Raw genomic sequence first — 21699 nt, 5'->3', positions numbered from 1 at the left:
ATCGAGCGAGCTCTCACTTAAAGCAGAGCATTCGCCATGTAATTTCGATTCAATTTAAGCGACTCATGCTTTATGCAGCAACTGATAATCAATTTGTCACTTCGGCCCAGTGTTTTGCATACCAAAACTCAATTAAATGGAGCACACACACACACACATACGCGCGCACAAATATCGTTATATGCCCATACAGATACAGTTACATTAAAATTTACATTTACAGTTGCATTTAGAGTTTGCCGCCCGCCGCCCGCCGCCGGCAGCTGCGACCATCGCGACGGCAAATGCACAGATTTATGCGCTTCGGCATCGCCAATGTCCATGCATATACATTATAGATATAGATATATATATATATATATATGCAAATACATATGTATGTATGTATGTATATGTGTGTGTGACTATATGCAAGTAGTATATTCTACAATATTTTTGCATGAATTATGAATTGTGTAAATTGTGAACACACGCACACACACACACACACACGCACTTACACTAACACAGTCACGCCTATGCGATGCGATATATTGAGCCGCTTGACTGTGCTTGCGGGGCTCTGGATACGTAAGTGTTGCCAAGTGGCGTGTAGGCCAAACCGCCGCGCCAGCTGCGCGCTTGGCCAGGGTAACCCGAACGAGGGACACATAATTTTACAGCCGGAGCCTACAGAGTACAAAAATTTAAATCACTGCGTGGCCTCGAGTGCTTTTTGTTACAATTTACGCTTTATGGGTGACATTTTACAATTTACTTGCTCGCAAAAGCACTTTGGCAGTGTACGTATGTGTGTGTGTGTGTGCGTCTGACTCAAAGCGAAATGGCCAATATAAATTATACAGTTATGTGCAGTTACTGTGACACTGTCTATTGCCTATGCCGCTGCAGTTCGTTATGTTCCTCCCTCCTCTGCCAGCAGACACCAAAATATTTCTAGCCCCATAAATATGATAGCATTTTTGAATAACCGAAAGCAAAAGATCAATTACCCTCACACACAGCTATTTAAAGTAAAGCAAAAGAAAAGTAAAGTAAATTTAAAACACTTTCATTTTAGTTTGTATTTAAATGAAACAAAATTAAATATTTAGTATAATATTATCATAATTAATATCATGTTTTCTGTCCCATATATAGTGGATAGTGAGAGCAATACTCTTAAAAGCTGATTGGGTATTTTTTATGTTATTTATTAAACTTTTTAAGTGACATTTTAACCATATACCATATTACTTTTATGGAAAATAAATAATTTGAAAGGTTTTCAGAATAAATGAATTTATTTAAGATCATCAGAAAGAGAAAAGTGTTTCATTCAATGGACAACCAGCCATACCTCACATCGCAGCTAGACATACAAAAAATCATTTTATAATTAAATTTGCAAAATTAATTTAATTCTAGTTACTGTGTGAATGCGCAAATTAGGTATATTATTAAAGAATATTTTTTATTTAAATAAATAAAATTTTAGATAAACAAATGCCGTGCAGAATGGCATTAAAGCTACCAATTACTTATACATATAATAAGCTCTCCTAAGTTGATCAGATTTTTGGATATATCACGCTTATTTACTCTTATTATTACCTATGGGGCATAACTTTAAATTGATCTTGGATAGAGCACCAAATTTTAATAGGCAATCTATTGAAAATGGCAGCCAAATAAATATTTACATACGAGAAAGTACAGTAAAATGGCATTGCAAAAAAAAAAAAAAAAAAAAAAAAAGAAAAAAAAATTAATAAAAATAAAAATAAATAAATAAATAAATTAAATAAATAAAAAAAATTAAATAAATAGAAATCTTGCTACTGTTGAAGGGCTTACCTTTCGATTCCCAAATTAATGCCATCAATATCATGTTAACGTGTTTCGTATCGAATATCCAAATACTAGCTATTAGTGTACAAATCCACTTGCCTCTCAGATGATGATGTGATAATCCAAACGTAATTGCAGATATTCAAGCTCGCCATTATAATTTGGCTTTGTTTGATGAAATTCGGCTGATTCCAGTTATTTTGCGGTACGTTAGGCCACAGCCGGAGCACAGCTCATATTTAAATAGCCCATTACTCATATAAAGCATTGGCATGGTCAGTCAGCACTCGCTTCGACTCGACATTCATCACGATTCACAGCAACGAATCGGAATCAAACTGGGTGGACAGTGTAAAATAATGGGCATGCGTCCTGTCGTAACACTAAACGAAAGTTTGTTTTTTCAGCACTTCTATTTGCTTTGACTTTTTGCGCTCTTTATTATCTCAGCTCGATTACTCTCAGTCGGGGCATTATGAAATATTCAGCAACTGTGCAGCGTGCGTAGAGAAAATTAAACTATTGGAGCATTTTTCTGAGCAAACAAAAAATATTTTTGTTGCTCGCCTCACGATTTGTTGCTATAGGATCCGTGCCTACGCATTCACGTTGGAAAAAGATTAAATTGTCGTAAAAGCAATTAAGTTAATGACTCCAAGAGTATCGCATAGTTGGCCAGTCGAGGTGTGGGTTTTCCTTGTGATTTGCCCGAGTGCTCGGAAAACCTTTTTTAGTGTTTATTTGTGTTGGACTTGTATTTGCTTTGCTTATATTTTATTAATTTCTTGTTTTTTGTGCGGTCCGAGCATATTTTAATTAAAAATATTAATAATTAGCATAGCAAAAACCTAAAACCCTAAGCTGGCTCTAAGCGCGGCTGAGGCGGAATTTGCCATTGTGGGCCTTGGTCATATCTCAGTAATACACATTAAAGGAGCATAAAAATTCATTACGTTGGCGGCAGTTGCCAAACAAATTATCGTTAGCCCAGCTAAAAGCCAAATTGTGGCGGTCGCCGAACAACAACACCGAATAAAATTGTCGCACTGCAGCCCAAGGAAAGCAACGCACAGAAACAGGAATAAAAAAAAATAAATAAAATAAAGCACTGAAAACACTAAAACAGGCCGCAGCCCAAAGTGTTTATCCGCACAATTTTCAACAAGCCAGGAGCGAGAGAGAGAGAGAGGGAGACAGCAAGAATGAGAGAGAGAGTTGGGAAGTGGATTCAGCCTTCACATGCTGCTTCTGCTTATAAGAATATATACACAAGTATATGTATATGTATGTATGTATGAATGTATGTATGAATGTATGTATGTATGTATATATGCACTGCCGCTGGAGCTCATCAAGCAGCTGAACTCCCTGGTTGGGCACTTATGTATTTCCATTATCTGACACACCTATTTAAACATTTAAAGCGCCGAGTGTGACCCCCATTAGGCAGCACCTTGCTAAGACCCACTCGCCCCAAAATGTGCATAAATATTTCACTTATTTCGTTTTTACTGCACGCTCTCAACAAAAATATACATATGTACACATGTGTGTGTGTGTGTGTGTGTGAGTGTGTGAGTGTGTGCTTATCCTTGTTGTTGTTGGCTGTGCTTTTTGGGTCGTCTTGAGCATGTGGACATCAATTTATTTAGTGCGACTCCGAAGCAACCGAATTTGCACATTCCGGATATATAACTGGCGCACGAGCGAGCCATGGCCATGCGCCATCGATGGATGAAATTGTCTGGGCTGGCGCTTAATACAAACTGCCGCCCGAAAGGTGTTTTTGTTTAAAGCATCCTCATTAAGACTCGGTCTGCGTTGTGTTGTCCTCATGCTGGGACCATTTGGCGACCCTCTTTGGAGTCGCTGGGCGCACTTGACTTGTGTTTGGGCCTGCGTGTCCTTGATTGAGCAAGGATTTTGGGAACATCTTTATTTATTGACCCTTCGTCTGAGCACGCCTGCCTGGCTGCCTGTCTGCCCCAAGTGAGTGCCATTGTCTGCCACTTGCGCATAGGTAAAAGACAGCCCTCCACTAAGAGTTTACTGTACGGCTCGTTTCACAGATCTAGCTCGATATTGGCCTCTTTGCCTCTCAGCTACTCTCAGCGTATTCAGAAACATGCTCAAGTCATTTAACTTCATATACTTGAGCCGTACTCGACTGCCAGCGATGGGCACTACTCGCAGCCAGTCTCAGTTTCTCACTCATGAAATATCTAATTGGCTCAAACAATGCCCTAATTTTCTGCTCAGTCGCGGGTAGCGACAGACTCAGCCACAGGAACAACAAGCGTAGTAAACAATGCGCCATTGTATTGTCTTTACACACATAAACAGAAGTCATGCCCACGCACACACACACACACACACACATACACAGACTTGCACTTCATTATGAGGAGATATTTTGAGACTCATTTCGGTTAAAGAGGCTTAAGCACGTTATAACTTTACCCTTCACCCCAGCTGCTAACTCGCCCATTGTTATTTGCCCAGCTATTGTTGGTGTTGTTGTCGCTATTGTTGTTGCTGCTGCTGTTGCTGCTTCTTGTGACGCGAACGCTGCAGAGTCCAATTTGACGCTGATTTACCTAACAAGCGCCAGAGCACTAAACAAAAGACAAAGGCAGCGCAGCGGGCAGCGGGGGGTATACACGTTTTGTTTTCATTTAAAGTGATTTTAAAAATTTAAAGGGCAATTGTCTTGACGCTTACACACATCCGCACACACACACACGCACACACGCATACATGCCCAGTGAAAGGAGCTGTCCTTATGGGCTGCAAAGACAAAATGGCCCTTAGCTCGCCTTTGCCTCGCGAGCTGTAGCTTGGCTCTCATTGTTTACGTCACTTTTGTTATTATGCACACTTGTTGTTGTTGTTGTCGTTGCTGCTGTTGTTGCATTAAAACATATGCAACACGACTCCAGTCTGTGAGACATCAAATACGCTTACCGTTAGCTCTCCCCTCTTCACAGTGGCAGCTGCTGCAATTCGCTGCCTTTTTCCTTCACATTCTTTAAGCACGCGCGAGTGCATATGTGTGAGTGAGTGAGTGAGAGTTTATGTGTGTGTGTGTGTGTGTCTTCTTGTAATGACTCTGACTCTTATGCTAACCAGGACAATGATAATGTCGCATGCTAAATTGCATGCAATTATGTAATTTTCTTGTTTTTGCTACCTTTTTTCGCTCCCCTGCATGACGACCATTGGTCTCTGGTCTGCATTCTTCTCACTTAGCGCTCATTTCTGTCTCCACTGCTGTTGCCCCCAACGCCAAAAGTAAACACACACACACAACAATATGAACCGTCCTTGTGTCGTTCTCGTATTGTTTCTGTTCGCTTTTATACTCCACATACTATTTACGTTTCTCAGTAATTATGACTTGAAATGTTGATAATGAGTGCTCACTTTTCGACGACCGTATGTGTATGCGTATGCATGTGTGTGTGTCCCTGAGTGTGGCTGCCACATTGCTAGTGTTGCACTCCGTTCTGATTAGCATCCACACAAACACAGTTCGCGGCTTCTGACCCACCCCCTTTCAGCACTTTTCCTTTGACTAAGCTGTAACCCTTCATTCATTAAGGTTCGCTTTCCTCGAATTTAATAAACTTTGCCATCAAAGAAGATATTCTGGCTTTGCTTTGACTGCTCACTACTATACAGCCAGCAGATATTTGCGGAGCATAAATTTCGCACAAAAACGTAGCGTGGGTTCTTGATCGACCTTGCAAGGGAGACCGCTTGAAGAAATTTTCATAAATTATTATAATGTAATGTGAAATTTCTGCTTTGCTTTCTTCATCTAATTCCATTGATTTCTGGGAATTTTATAATGACTGATATAAGTGGGAGATTGGGATATACATATACGGCACATTATTATATTTATAACATATCTAAAATAGTAGTAGTAGTAGTAGTAGTAGTAGAATAGTAGTAGTAGTAGTAGTAGTAGTAGAATAGTAGTAGTAGTAGTAGGTTAGGAAAAAGAATAAAAATTCTAGTCAATTTAAAAATATTGGAGTAGAAAGAATTCTTAAAGTTTCTGAGGTATGTGTTTACATCATCATATTAATTTTTTTTTTTAATAATAATAATAATAATAATATATAAATAGTTTGCTTTATTTATGTTTTAATGGTTAACATATTAAATATTTTCTTATCAATTGCAAAATATATTTCAATTTTAATATTTATTATGTTATATAATCTTTCTGATAGTTGAATTTTTATTTTCATTTTAAAATTTTAATTCATATTAAACTTATTATAAATTATTTTTATTTTTTTTATTTTATATTATGCATAGAACAGGCCATTAAAAAGTTCGTTCAACCCTCTTTGAGTCGGTAAAAAAAAAGAAATTAATAATAATAATAATAAAAATAAACCGATAAATTAATAATAATAATATTAATTTTTAATTTACTTCATATATACAAATTTAAAATTATTATTAATATTATTATTTTTATTATTATAATTTTTTTTATTTTTATTTTTTTTATTTATTCTTATTTAACAGATACAGTAAATGCTAAATATCAAATAACTGCTAGTTGACGGACCTTCAGGAGTATAACAGTTTTCACATTTGGCCATACAAAATAATGGGAATTTCCAGTAATGACAGAGCCAACGAAAATTTTCGATGATGTCTTAAGAGTCGAATGACGAATGGGCTTAATTAAATTATTATAAATAAAACAATGATAAATGAACGAAATATATTGCATTTATCTACATAAAAATAAAGAAAAAGTAAGCTTAATATTATTTTATATTCGATGCTGCTATGAAATTTCAAATTTGTAGCAACGTTACATTAGTTTTTGCGCTCAACTCTTGGGCGATTCGGCGCAATGGCCCGAGCTGGTGGTGCACAGCAGAAATTGAGTGGCGAAAAAGAACGAAACGAAGTCACACAGACGAGCGACACACACACACAAGCGCACGAACACAGGCATAGAGAGACAGCAATGGTATATTGTAAATGGCGGCGGGAGCGCAGCGACAGCCACGAAGCAGAGAACGAGTGGGAAAACGATGACGACAACGACGACGTCGGCGACGATAAGAATGCACGATGAGGAGAGAAGAGGAGCGTAGCTCGCATTGGCACTGGCGAGAGAGCGAGTGAGAGCGAGCAATTCGTGAATATTTTATGAACGAGCGCGTTACTGGGGGCTTGTTCGCTTAGGCGACACAAATAACGGGACTGTGGCAATTGGCAGCGTCGGCTCCTCATCCTCGTCCTCGTCCTCATCGTCGTCGTCGTCGTCGATATGCTACTCGCCGCAGCTCGTCGCCCGTCGTCGGAGAGAAATGTAGGGAAACGCATCCCGACGTGCTCGTCGTCCTCGTCGTCGTCGTCGTCCTCTTCGGTGTCCACTGCTTACGCGGATCGCTCGCTGGCAGCGGCAGCGGCTGTCCGCCTGGCATGTTCTGGCCAGGATAGCGCCACCGCTGCCGCCGTTGTCGCCGTCGTCGTCGTCGCAGCAGCGGCAGCAGCGCTTTTCAAATTTTGGCCAATGCGTGCGCTGCTGGCGTTCAGTAAGAAAAGCGTCGCCCAACGGTCTAGTACGAAATCGTACCGTACGCTTTGAGTTCTTTCTGTTCTTTGGGTAGCCAGCGATGATATAGTCGTAAAGTCGCCTAGTCGTATAGTCGCATAGTCGCATTGCTAACTAAAGAGTGTGTGTGCGTTGCGCTCGTCTCTTGACTCGTGCGTTACTTGAAACTGATCAGAGCAACATCAATAAGTAATGATAATTGCTTTTAGAATTCACTCAGCAATTCTGTGCATTTGTTTGGTTTTTGTTTCAATATTTTATTTAGCTGACTTCATTTATTGTGCAAGGCAATGATCCCTCAACTGTTTTAGCCTCGTATGCGAGATTCCTAGTTTTTAGCCAAACTGTAAACAATTTCTCGCCATTTTCAAGCCGCTAACTTTGGCGACATTCATTAAACTTGAGCTATGTTTGTTGATTTTGTGCGGTTCTGGCCGGCTGTTTGCAGCATTCAGCTGGCAGTCACTGACATTCAGTGACTTCTAAAGTTCATTGCGAACTCATCAGAGCGCCAGCAGCTAGGAAAATAATTTGCAAACTGTGCGCACTTTTTGTTGCTGCTAAAAACTTTCGAAACGACATTGAGCTGAGGCTTCTCGGCTGACTAAGAACTTCCTTCACTTTTTTTTTCCTTGCTGAAAACATTGAAGTTGAAGTAGTATTCGTCTCGTCTGTGACGCTGTCTGGCGTACATATGACAGCAATATTTATAATTTCCGCAGCTGTTGTTGCTGCTGCTGCTGCTGCAGACACAACAAAAATGGCAAAGCGATAAGCAGCAGGCAAAATAATTTGCGATTACTGGCTGGCAGGCAAATACATAAACCCCTATCCCGTTCCCACAGTTGAATGTAACGCAACGAAAGCCAAGAAGTCGGTAGAAGGAACAACAACAACAACACTAATAATAATAATAAAAAATATATATATATATATATAACAAAAATACAATCCAAGTGCGCTCGTGTTCGTGAATTTTCGGTTGAACAAACACATGAGCAAAACGCAAGAGAAAAGCGAGCAAAAATTATAAAAATAATAAAAACAACAACTACAAACACACACATACACACACAGGCACACGCACACTAAGACACAGCATCGAGTACATAGGCGAAGAGCCAGAGACGCAGCCACAGCAGGAAAAGTGAAAATATACGAAGAAAAGTTGCACAGAGCGGCAAACATATTTCATAAGTTTACACACACTTGCACAGCCACAGAGACGGACACAAACACACACACACACCCACACACATATAGAGCCATATAAAACATTGCCCGAAGTCAGTTAGAGCGAGTCCAAGTTGCTTGCGAGAGACGGAAACGGATACGAGGGACACAAAGGCTAACGCACGACCTTTGGCACAGAGTTCAGCAGCTGCAGCAGAGGGCACGGACACGGACACGGACACGGGGACCGGGCACGGAGACAGGGCACAGGACACTGAGGCGAGGTCAACAAATCAATAGAAACAAAGCGCAGAGCGAGCGAGCAATTGGCCACAAAAACAATATCAACAGCAGCCAGAGCTAAAAAGAGTAGCAAAATTCATTCACAAATTATGCTGGCCATGTCGACTCTAATGATGCCCGCCCCAACTATAGCCATGGGGGCCCCGCAGATCACGATGGGCCCCCACAAGCCACCGGAAACGAAGCTGCTGGCCATACATCCAGCTGCAGCAGCCGCCGCTGCCGCTCAGCAACAGCAGCAGTCCGTGACGGCCGCCCATCTGCAGCACAATGGACAGCAGCAACATGTCCAGCAGCAGCAGCAACAGCAGCAGCTGCAACAGCAATCGTCAAATCCACAGCAGCAACATCAACAGCAGATCCTGGGCAGCAACTCCAAGCCAGGTAAGCTAACGATTTGTATATAAAATAAATATATATGAAATAACTCAAATTGGATAAGAAAGTCGGATATATATGTATGAGATTTTCTATTTTTTATTCACAATCGACCAACAAGAATTTTTAAGGTAATACGTGATTTTTTTCAACCGAATTAATTGAATTTTATGAGTATAAAAAGTAAAAATAAATAAAAATAAAATATGTTTCAAATATATATTTACATAAAAATGGTAAAAGACAAATGAATTTAAGATTCGACCCAAAATATAAATAGAAATTTTTACTTTCAATTTATATGCATTAAAGTCTTGTATAAATAAAAATTAAAAAAATAAAAGTCAAATATACTTAGGATATTTTATTAGCAAATGTAAAAACTTTGCGAACGAGACTTTTAAACACGAAGATTTCAATTGTCTCCCTTTATTCACAAGTATCAAAAGTTAAATATATTTTGTGAATACTTTGAGATTTGAGCCAGCCGAGCATCGTGGCATAGGCAGGCAGTCGAAGACTTTGTCTGTAGCAATCAAAAGTGTCAGTTTCCTGGATTTGTAACTTTTTCCTGGACACAATAAAAGTATTGCCTCGAGGCAGACAGGAATAAAAAGTAATTTATAGAAAATTTGTATGCAACCAGGGCAACCAGCAACCAGCAAGGAGCAACCGAGCAATGATTTAAAAGCCGAGGCAACCAAGCAACACATTCAATTACACTTCGTGCCAGAGCCTCTGGCTAAAACTCTGAGCTGAGAGAATTCCAATAAGTCATAATTTTAACAGACACTCTCAGCTCTTATTTTGTTGTTGTATATTTTTGTGAAACTGTAACCTGAATGGCCGAATTTGTACATTCGTGTATTCGCATGCCATGGCAATAACAAGAATTGCACACGCATTCTGAAATGAATTATTGTCGGCAAGCCAGGGCAGAGTCCGGAAGCGATGGATGCCAGTGGGCGAGTGGGCCCAAATGTCAAACGTTGGCATTACAAGCATAAATATCAGTTACAATTTTCATATTTGCAGCCGCAAATACAAAATTTGATACAGACTGTGAGCTGCCTGGGAGCTGAATTATTTTTGGTGTCGTTGGGTGTCTGAGCGGGTCGGAGCGGGTCGGAGCGGGCCGGAGAAATTGCACAAAACGAGGAGATTTACAACTTAAAAACAACTTAGGCCAGAACTTGATAACAAAGCGCAGACCAGACCCTCGCCTCCTGCGTTGCTAATGGCACAAACTATATAGGAGTACACAAGTAGTCCCTGCGCCCCGCACAGTCCCTGGCCAAAGGCGGAAACAACGGCTCAGGAAGCTGCATGCAAATGAAACGTTGGCAGCGCCTGCCCATCGACTTGAAACTGTAATGAAAATGAAAAACAGAAAATGAAAAATGGAAAATAAGTATATATAGTTGGAATAGTGAAGTGTGTCTAGGTATATTATTAAGCCCGTCTCGCTCAAACAAAGGGCGAAGCGAAAGCAACTTGAAAATGAATTTAATTATCGCAGAGAAAAAGTGAAAATTCCCATACTCGCGTCTGGCAAGTTTTCCTTTGCCGAGGCGTTGTGGATGAGCCCGAAGAGTGTGAGCAAATTGCCAGACAACACGAAACAGCATAACTGCGAAAAACAAGAGCAGCAGCAACAACAACAACAACAATCAAAAGCACTCCAGTAAAGTGGAGTGCCCGCCCACGCCCGTTCGAATACTAAGGAGGAAGATGAAAGAGAAAGATGCCCCAATTCCGTTTGTTGCCTCAAATGACCACACACAGCAGCGTCAGGGCACAGTCGCCACTCTCTGATGACAATTGACTGGGCAATGAGCGACACTCCAGAGCTAATTAGCCAAGCGGGCAGAGCTCGGCGAGCGTTGGCTCCAAATGATTGCAAATTGATAATTAAGCACGCTGCACATTACCAATTCAAATATATTTGAATTTGCCACAAGCCAAAGCCAGAGACAGAAACAGAAACAGAGCCAGAGCGAGAGCGAGAGCAGAAGCAGAAGCACAGGTCACAGCAGCCAAGCAAAACAGTTACGAAACTGAATCTGCGGCCAGCTGGTGGCGCAGCCAGCAAACAGACGAATGCATTTAAATTTATACAAACACATGTACGTACATACATATATGGACCGCAGTGTACGGTGCATGAACTTTCGAGCAGCACTTGCAAACACACATACCCACACACACCCACTCACACTCGCACTCACACATTGGCAGACAGCAGTTACACCTATGCGACGCTCCAAAAACAAACTCCAAGATCTGAAGTGTTGCAGCAGCGCGCTGTGGCAGGTGGCAGGTGGCAGAAGGCAGAAGGCAACAAGAGCCAACAAGTGCCAACGTGGCTGTGTAAAGAAAGAGACACTAACCGACAACAACAACAGCAACAACAACAACACTTACAATAACTACACAGCTACAGTGAATACCGCTATGCCACCGAACTTTTTCATTGAATTGATTGGAATTTTCACAATGTGGAAAATAGTTATAAAAACTGCTCAATCCATTTCAAATTCAAGAATTTTTATTACAAAAAAAAAAACTTGGTGAAGTATGGTTTTATTTTTATGGAAAAGAGTTATAAAAAATTGTTATTTTTATTCACGTAAAAACTTTCATTTGTTCATTATTTTTGAAAAGCAATTTAAAATAATTTGATAGATAAAAAAGTTAATTATTCTTTTGTTATTAAATATAATTTAATTTTTAAAACTATTTGATCTAATGTCATAATAGAAAGCTAAACAAATTTGATTAAATATTATTTCGTCTTAAAAAAATTTCTTTTATATATATTACACTAATTTTTTGAAGACATAAATATTTGAAGAGAAGCTTCCTTGAGTCAGAAGTGATAATGTTATTATCTTGGCATCTTAAATTTATTTTTAAATGTACATATATCTCTATATCAAATGGAGTAATATAACAAACATGCAATAAACATTAATAAGAAAAAAAAAATTAATAAACAAATATAAATAAAAAAAATTAAACTTTTTTTTTTTTTGTTATCCTTAAAGGAAACACAAATGCAATTGGGTATGTTGTCTATGCTATCATAAACAAATAGTTTTCATAGTCGTTTACGGTGTAAGAGTTTCGTGTGAAAATGTGTAAGATTGGCAATTTGGAAAGCGTACGTATTTATTGAATATTTTATGGAAAGTGTTTTATGTAAATATGCTGGAAAAATTAAAAAATAAAAAAATAAATAAAAAAAACTAATATATTTCTAGTCGCCAATAAAGAATTATTTTTATCAACGATTCAAACATTTAGATAGAGTTTATAAGAATTAGAGAATCCTATCGAGATTAGCCACATTTAATCTCTATCCATTGCCATCTTGCAAAGGCTTTCTTCACTGTATGCCGCATTAGTCTCTTATGCTGCGCACTGCACTTGCTTGTGTTTCTTTGACAGCATGCGAAACGGCGTGAACAAGTGAAGGGAAGGCTGGTGCTTCACTTTCGCTTTGCCGCTGGAGACGGCGCCAGCAAAACTTTTAAATTGGTTGGCAACACTTGCCACACTCACAGTCACACTCACACTCACACACACACGCACGCACACATGTACACAAGAGCGCAATGACAGTCGCTTCACACAGATGCATGTTTGTTTTGGAAATGAATTTGGAAAATTTTGTGCCCGGCTCTGCGCGAAAAGCGAGCGAAAAAGCAGCAGAAAAGCCATAGCCGTAGCCGTAGCCGTAGTCGTTGCCGTAGCCATAGCCAAAGCGAAAGCCAATCCAGGCGAGGCACACGACTGCGAGCAGCGACTAAACGTAATTTGCCAGCAAATCATTGGAAAAGCGTTGAGAACAGCAAGAGTAAAGCGAAATGGCAACAGCCGCCGAAAAGTATGCATTGGTAAATGTGATACATAAATACAGACATGCACATGAATGTGTGGGGGCGAGTGGGCGTGTGGGCGTGGGTGCGTGCATGTGTGTGACTACCCCTCCGGGTGCGGGTGCGGGTGCGAGTGGGTGTAAAAGCCACTAAAGTGAAATGCATTTATCGACCGCAAAGCGTTCGAAATGAAATCTGTTTAAGGGATTTTAATACCCTGGCGAACGTGCTGCCAGTGTGTGAATGTCGAAAGGGCGATGGGTGTGTTTCTCTGTGTCTGTGTGTGTGTGAAATAAGGACAGGCAGGCGAACACAAAAAGTCAATGAATTCGTTTGGCGAATTGAAAAATTAATTCAGTTGCCGTTGCTGGCGTCGATAAGTAGAAGAAAACGAAAACTTTACACGCTGCCGCTCACTTCATGTGTCTTGAACTTTGTCTGTATGTGTGTGTGTGTGCTTGTGAGTGAGAGCTTTTTACTTACTAATGATTTCTCATTTCGCTTACGGTATTTCTGTGTTATTTGCGCTTTTTGTCTTACTCCGCGTTTTACAGCAACCATCGAGCCAACGAACCACCCCCTCGGCCGGGCAGGCGGGGGTGCGGGTGGTCGGTCTGCCTTGTAAGCTCGGGAACAGAGGCCAAATTACTCACTGCCGTTGTTGTGGATTTTCCTCATTTTCTTCGTTTTGCTCGCTAGCAACAACAGCAGCAGCAGAAGCAGCAGCAGAAGCAGCAGCAGCAGCAACAACAACAACAACAACAACAACAGTAACAACAAACAGCAAACGACGAGAAGGAAATTAAGCAAAAAGCGCAAAGATTTATTTCGCTTTGATCAAAATTAAATGAATTGATTTTAATACGCCCCGTGGGCAAGATATTTTCTACGTTGGCCAAATGAAAACGCATAAAAAAGGTGCCGCTGCCGCTGTTGCCGCTGCCACTGTTGCTGCTGGTCGTGGGCGTTGAACGATATATACCATTGCCATGGGCGTGGCAGCAGCCTTGGCTTGCCTCGCATTCCAATCGAGCGTGTTGTGTGTGGCCTCTTTAAGCTGTTCGGTTCGACCAGCTCTGCTTAAGCAGCGCACAATCAATTCTGGCTGAGTTAAGCACTTGATGCACAGCACAGAAGCGGAAAAATAGAGTTGCGCAAATATTAAATAAAAGAGCTAGCCCAACATTGTTTCGCAATTCTGACGAACCTCACTTAAGTCAATTCAATTCTACACCAATAAAAAACGTTCGCTTGATATAAAATGCACAAAGTGAGCAAAAAGTTATTATGGAGTTTGAAATATAATAGAATTCAATTACATAATTTATAAATGTTAGGCCCGTCTAGAATATTCACATTTTACTTGCAAAATTTGAAATGTTTCTAATATTGACCTGAAATTTAAATTTATAAATTATCTGTATGATGTCGAAGCTTATAAATTTTGATAGACTATTTGAAAGTGAACAAAATAAGGACATGAAAGTATGACAAATTATAAATCAAATTATTATTAAATAAAATTATTCGTGAGAACAGCACAGAAAGTGAGAGAGAACCTGAGTAATATGAAAGGTATTAGAAAAAGAGAGAAATATATAGACAATGAACGAAGCACGAACTGGACACAAAGTGAGGAAGAGAGATCTAGAAAAAGAGTAAGTGCAATAGAGAAAGAGCTAAAGAGAGAGAGGGAGATATATGTGTATAGAGACTTATTTATATAGATGTTAGAAGAAAGATATAGAGACAGATGTATAGATATCTAGAAAGAAGATTGATTGAGAGCGAGACATACAGGAGTGAGAAGAACATAAAGAGAAAAAGATAAAGAAAAAAGAAACATAAAAAGAATTGTAAAAAAAGAAAAAAGCGAGAGAGTGAGAGCCAAATACCCATGCAAAGAAGTAAAAACAGAGCGAGATAGAGAAACGAGAAAGACAATGAAACAAATTTTGAAAAATAAAAAAATACCATTAGCAGAAAATAATAATATATATTGAATTTTATGAACTCTTTTTTATTTAATGAATCATTCATATTCATATTCATAAATAATATTACATTAAGATAAATATTTATTCAAATAATTTAATATCTATAAAAATATAATTTAATATATCAATTGATAGCAGCCCATTTGAAATTATATTTTTAACTTGAGCTTATTTTTAATGTAATTAAATTAAAGTCCGAAGTAGGAATTTTCGCGTTTAGCCAGTTAAGTTTAGATCTATTCGTGCTTTTTAGAAAACGTTATAAAAAAAATACATGGAAATCGGTTGATTTCGAGTTTTTGTTGCTTCAATTTGAATTTTTTTTCGTTAGTTCAGTCTGCCAAATGGCAAATGAAAATTTAACATTTTATTGTTCACTTCAATTGACATTTGGCACTCGCATTCGCATTCGCATAGAAAATGAGGCTCGAATTCGCGCCATCGACATTTGGCTGCCTGCAAAATGTTTTTCACCGTCAACAACAGAAGCGACAGGAACTCAATTTTCAAAATTCAGACATTGGCATCGCTCGCTGCACTTGTCTACCCTCCCCCCCCCCCCCCCCCTGGACGAGTCCTGTCGCTTAACCCTTTGCCGCTTGGATTTCACCCACATCAAAACTGCCTGAGCGCCTGCCTAGTCGCTGGGGCGTGCTGCCCGCCTGTGCGTGGCTGTGTGTGGGCCTGGTCAACACTTTGGCACAATTTAAATTTCATGCATTTTTCATTAACGCCAAAAAAGGGTGACCACTTGAGTGGGGCATCCATTTCATGGCAGAGCAACGATACGACGACGTGCTCTATACGGCTTAAGAGACAGCCCAGCCAGGCAACCAGGCCATCTTAAATGGCCAGCTCTTTTACTGCTGCCCATATGACAAACAGAGCATTTGAGTGCCCGATTCCATTTACATTTTGTGCTCTGCTTGGACTGTTTGTATCGATTTTGAGTGTCGCCTGCCATTCAGATGGCTTTTATTTCGTATTTATGTGCGGTGCAGACTATCGACCCTCTCCCAAACCCCTCAGTTCCCAGTGCTTTCGCCGCTAACTTTGGCACGTTTAAATGCATCGACAGTAGCCGAGGCTAAGGCAGCGACTGAGGCGGCGGCTGGGGCAGCGACTTTCCGGCTACGTGTGCAGTTTTTTACTTAACCCCGTGCAGGCGCACATTGTTCACCTTTTTTTCTCATTTGGGGTTTTATGCCTTCTCTTGGCTTTACCATAAAGTCATTTGGCTCTCGCTGATGGAATTTTAGAGTAGTCTTTGAGCAATGGCCATGCGAGCTCGACCGATTGCCAGTGATAAAACCAGCAAAAACAAAAAACAGCGAAGCAGCAGAGTGGCTGAGCGTAAGCCGAGTTTAATGGGCTGTTGCTACATTTTACAGCATCAACAAAACGCACAGCAAACGGAAACAATGCACACACAACAATTTTATGCAAATAATAATTTATGAATATCCAAATATGTAGTTTCGGGTGGCGGCAGCAGCTTCTGCTTAAACACTAGCCAACACAAAATAAATAAAAATCAAAATCAAAATAAATATACTTGAAAATAAAAGCAAAGTGTAGGTAAATAAAACATGCAGCAAGGACGATAGACTACGGACTACTATGGAGTAGGGAATATGGACTATATAGACTATGTACTATGGACTATAGAGTGACCAGCCGAGGATATGGACGCAGGCCATAAAAAGTGCTAAGTAAACACATGTGCGACTCCCCCCGGCGCCCGCCCCCAGGCCCCTGGCCCATAGACGTGGCCAAACGAATGCCTGCACATAGTGTAAACACATAAATTTATGCATTTTCAATGGAGAACTGTTAGCATAAATTTACGGCCCAAAAAAACCCCAACAAACCAGAGCAGAGCTCGTTGCGGGGGTGGCCGACCACTGAGGCTGAGACTGAGGCTGCCAAAGCCAGGCAAAACAAGAGAAGCCAAATGTAAAAAACAAAAAAAAAAGAAAGGAAAGCGTAACAAAACAAAACAAAGCAAAAATAGCGTTAAAGCAGCGCAAAGCAAACAGTCAAAAGCTCGACAAAAAGCAAACAAACAAATAACAAACACAGCAAAAAGGCAACTCTGAACAGGAAAAAAAAAACGAAGTAAAAAAAAAAAAGCAAAAGAAAAAAAAAACACAACGACCCACGGGTCAACAGGCACTGTGGGCGGCGGCACAGACAGTGAGTGGGCGTGAGGCAGCTGCGAAAACTACAAGCAAGCGCCAGCAAATTTCGGTGCTTTAAAAAGGATCACACAAATCCCAATCATTGAATCAATATACAGTGACAAGTGCCTGAGCATTGCTCTGACTATCTCTCCCTCTCTTTCTCTTCTTTTTCTCTCTGTGTGTGTGTGTGTTTTAGCCAATGCATTGGCAATGGTCAAGTATGATATGCGCAATGATTGTGTGGCAAAAGCTGGATAACATATAGAATGCTTATCCGCTTATTAGTTGATCAGATATTTAAATACTTAAACTGAGTGAACAAATTAAATTAAAAATGTTTAATGCTTAAATATCTAAATTCCTTACCTTAGTACATATATAACATTGAATATTGTCAAAAAATAATGAAAATAATCGCAGACTCCCAAAACAATAATTAAGCGAATTTGATAACATTTGTGGAAGCCCCGGGGTAGAGCAGGCATAAATTGCAATATTTTGAAGGCTTTTTTGTCGATGTGTAATTGAGAATGTAGAAGCTTCTCAGTTTATATTTTCAGTAATACGAAGCATTAGCTCAAGTTGCAGCTGTGAACTTAGCTCAGGGTTAAGCTCAGTTAGGTCTCTGCTGAGGCTTCAGTTTAGCCTTCAGCTCTGCTCAGACTTCAGCTCTGCTCAGGCATCTTCTCAGACCTCAGCTCTACCCAGACCTCAGCTCTGCTCAGACTTCAACTCTGCACAGTGTTGAGCTCTGCTCAGACTTCAGCTCTGCTCTGCCTTCATCTCTGCTCAGGCTTCTTCTCAGACCTCAGCTCTACCTTCAGCTCTACCTTCAGCTCTGCTCTGCTCTGCTCTCAGCTCTGGGTTTCGCTCTACTTTACTACAATGATCGAGACAATCAATTTCGACCCTTTTATTACATATGCTATTATCTCTTAGCACAGCAGCTAATTTGAAACTTTCGTAAGAGTCTTAGGGCAGCCCCATTCTGGTGCAAGTTCTCTGACAGCTCGATTCCATTCAAAGCCAAAACTTTACACAATGCCGAATAACACTCGATGGTCCAAGGTGCTCAGTTTGTGATGGGAGGTTAGATTTGTGCTTGTGTCAATCGAAGCAATCAGTTTTCTGAACTGGGCACAGAGGTGGAATGCGCTGGCATTTGACTAGCGGGAGGCGGCAGGGGGCAGGAGGAACGCAGAGGGCGTAAAGCGGGGCCAAAGTCAAAACGATGCCGGAAACGCCATTGAAAATAGTTGAAAAGGGAAATTGAGCTAAGCCAGTTGCGCACAGCAGCTTACCAGAGGCTTGCCAGCTGGCGTCTCACGTTCAGCGCTCAGTATCTTGTTCTCTCTCCTGCTCGGCGCATACCACATGCACTTCCTGCCTGGCTTCTTTGCGCTGCTTCTTTGTATGAGCTGCTGCTGCTGCTGTTGCTGCTGCTCTTACTCTGGATAGATATTCCATTTGCTTTCGCTTGCTGTTGCCTGCCGTCTGCCCCCTGCCGTCTGGCTCCTGCCTCCTGCCGGCTGCTTATGGAAATCCGCATGATGATTGCATATCCTTGGCTGCGTGGAAACGGGGACGCAGCCATATCCCTAATTCCGTTCACGAGGATGGGTGCCGAAACTTTGCGTTCATTTGGTTGGCTTGCCGTATTTTTCTTCATCGTTCCTTTTTTGGCTTTCAGCTGGCTAAACTTTTACTTTGCTCGGTTTTTCCCATTTTCCTCAACGGCAGCCCAGCCAGCGTCCTGCCAAAGTGTTTTTCTTCTTGCATTTGAAGAGCTTTTTCTTAATGTCACTTATGCATAAGTTCCTATGAGTTTCCCCACACACACACACACACACACACACACGCAGACGAGATCCAGGCGGGAGCTCATGCTAGTGTTTGCTTGCGGATAAGTGCAACGAGCACCGCACACACACACAGACACATGCTCCTCTCTGCGTGTGAGTGTGCGCGTGTGTGCGTGTGTTTGTGTTTGAGACTAACTTGACGGCACATCCTCTGAGGGGATTTACAAGTGCTTAGTTCTATGTCGGAAAAAAACGCTTTAATATTATTATATTTTCTTTTCTATGCACTTGGAATCAGGCTACATGCATGTGCCCCCTGCTACCCCCACCTGCTCCATGCTCCACTGCTTGTGCTTTTGCCAGCTGAATAAAATTAAATTAAATGAGATATCTGCTCAACTGTCGAAATAAGATATAAACTGCCGCGCTCATCTCCGTTCTCCTCTGCTCAGCTCTGAGCGGGCACAATACAAATTGACTACAATGACTGCCTACCGCAGGAATCATAAATAATCAGCAGCAGCAGCAGCAGCACAAATGCCAACACCCACATTCGTTCCTCGGCCTGATGTATTACATGTGTTGGCATTATTTACTTAACTCTCTGCTCTATTTTTGCCGCTCCAAAAAGTCAAAGTCTACGCTTGTGCGGCTCTGGCAGCTACTATTAGTGCAGCAGCAATCGAGGCGAGCAGCCGGAAAGTACAGAACAACAACAGCAGCAACAACAACAGCAGCAGCAACAACAACATTGAAAGCAGAGCTAGGGACCATGAAGAAGACATTAAGACACAGCATGCGTTACTTACAGCATCCAAAAGACGCACACGCACACACAGACACACATGCATATATATATTAATGTACATGGACATGGCCACGGCAGACATTGGTGGGCGTAAAGAGAAAGAAATATAATGCCAACATAACATTTAATCCAAGAAATTCCATATCGTTGCCAGTTGCTCACAAAAAAAGAAAGAAAGAAATACAACGACGCAGCCAAGGAAAAAACTGGCACAGTGGCACAAAATTTATAAACACTCATTATTAAAGCAAAAAAAAAAAAAAAAAATTTAATTTTTCAACTCATATAAAATTTAAAATAAGTAGAATATAAAAAGCTGCCTGGATCTAAGCAAACAATTCAAGCCAACATTAGTTGTTGCCCACTGTACTCAGATTCGCCCACTGTCTCAGGTGCCTAGCTGGGCTTAGAGCAATGGCTCGCTCATGGCTAATGCTTGGCAGATCATTGCAATGGGCGCTGCTCAAGGAACATAATGCTTATTTCCACTGTGCTTATCTGCCTCGCCAGCGCACTGGGACAGCAGCAGCAGCAGCCGCAGCAGCAGCAGCAGCCGCAGCAGCGGCAGTTTGGCTCTGATGCTGACTGCGGCGCACTTAAATTGCGCCCGAGAAAATAGAAAATAGAAAAGCGCACCAGAAACGCGGCTGCCAAATGCGCACACATACTGAAGGAGCGGCATGGAGGGGGCCAGTATAAAAGCCCGCGGAAGGAAGAAATAATCATAAAAATTATTTCAGCACACATACACACACACTCACACACATGCACACACACACACACACACACACACATGTGATGTTGATCATAATGTTGCAAGGCGTCGTCCGCTGGGGAATTTCTGTACTTTCGATGCCGTCGCAAGGTTTTCATTTTAATGACCTGGCGCTGGCAGACTTTTTAATTTTCGTGCTTCATATTTTTCTATTTACCCAGCGTCCACTTTCCCTCACTCACACACACGCACACACTTTCTCTCTGCCTCGCTCACCCTCTGTTTATGGGGCTAAGGTAAATAGAAGCAGGCGCAAATTGATATCCCGTCGTCACTTTTAATGCCTCCTGAATGCGGTTAATGAAAGCTCGTGTGCCTCGCTCGCTGTGCGCAGCTATTTTTAAATAACATTTTACAACATTTCTGCACACCTTATTCACAGGTGAGCCAAGTCCCGTGCCCTGCGTCACATTAAATATTTCTTTTTCGTTATATTTCTCACTGGGCTGGCAGAAGTTGTAATCACATCAGATTTTATGCTTGCAGCGGTTGTCTTGGACGACATTGCGAATCTCATTAACATTTAATTAGACCATTTTGGTAATCGTAATGAAATGAACTTGTTAGCTGCCAGCGGCTGCCATTGTTCAGCTCCACTCCGCTCCGAGTCGGTCAAGCAAATTATCATTGATTTTGCCGCTTAATCTGCTTAGCCAAACCTTACGGCCAGTCGAGTCAGTTGGCCAGTCGAGTCAGTTGTTTACCTACGAAGTGGAGTGGAGCATAAAATCGAATTAATTTCAGGTGTTCTCTGGCCGCATCTTATTTTGGCTTTTGTCTCCGGCTCTGCTGACCCTCGCAGCCTCGACGCGCCTTTTGTGTGTTTTGTTTTGGGGCGAGCCCGGACCGATCCGTTGGTGGCCAACGAATGGTCATTTGACATTTGTCGACAAAACGTTTACATTAAATGTTTTGCCATTTCTTTGCCTGTTTCTGCTCTCGCTTCGTCTGCTTCCTCCGCCGGCGCCCGTCCACG

General features: G+C 41.1%; 1 protein-coding gene across 1 annotated transcript in view; it reads left to right on the top strand.

The window, feature by feature from the left end:
* The first annotated feature begins 7392 nt into the window (after window positions 1-7392).
* LOC108608951 (cytotoxic granule associated RNA binding protein TIA1) overlaps window positions 7393-21699 on the top strand; it is a 103088-nt gene continuing 88781 nt past the window's right edge. Inside the window, exons 1-2 of the mRNA XM_018000600.2 lie at window positions 7393-7612; window positions 8269-9283. Coding sequence (XP_017856089.1) covers window positions 8989-9283 — 295 coding nt within the window. The 5' untranslated portion in view covers window positions 7393-7612; window positions 8269-8988. The remainder of the gene's footprint in view (window positions 7613-8268; window positions 9284-21699) is intronic.

Source organism: Drosophila arizonae, chromosome 2, assembly GCF_054131065.1.
Source record: "Drosophila arizonae isolate 15081-1271.41 chromosome 2, UAZ_ARI_1.0, whole genome shotgun sequence".
Taxonomy (NCBI): Eukaryota; Metazoa; Arthropoda; class Insecta; order Diptera; family Drosophilidae; genus Drosophila; species Drosophila arizonae.
This window is presented reverse-complemented; position numbering and strand designations above follow the sequence as displayed.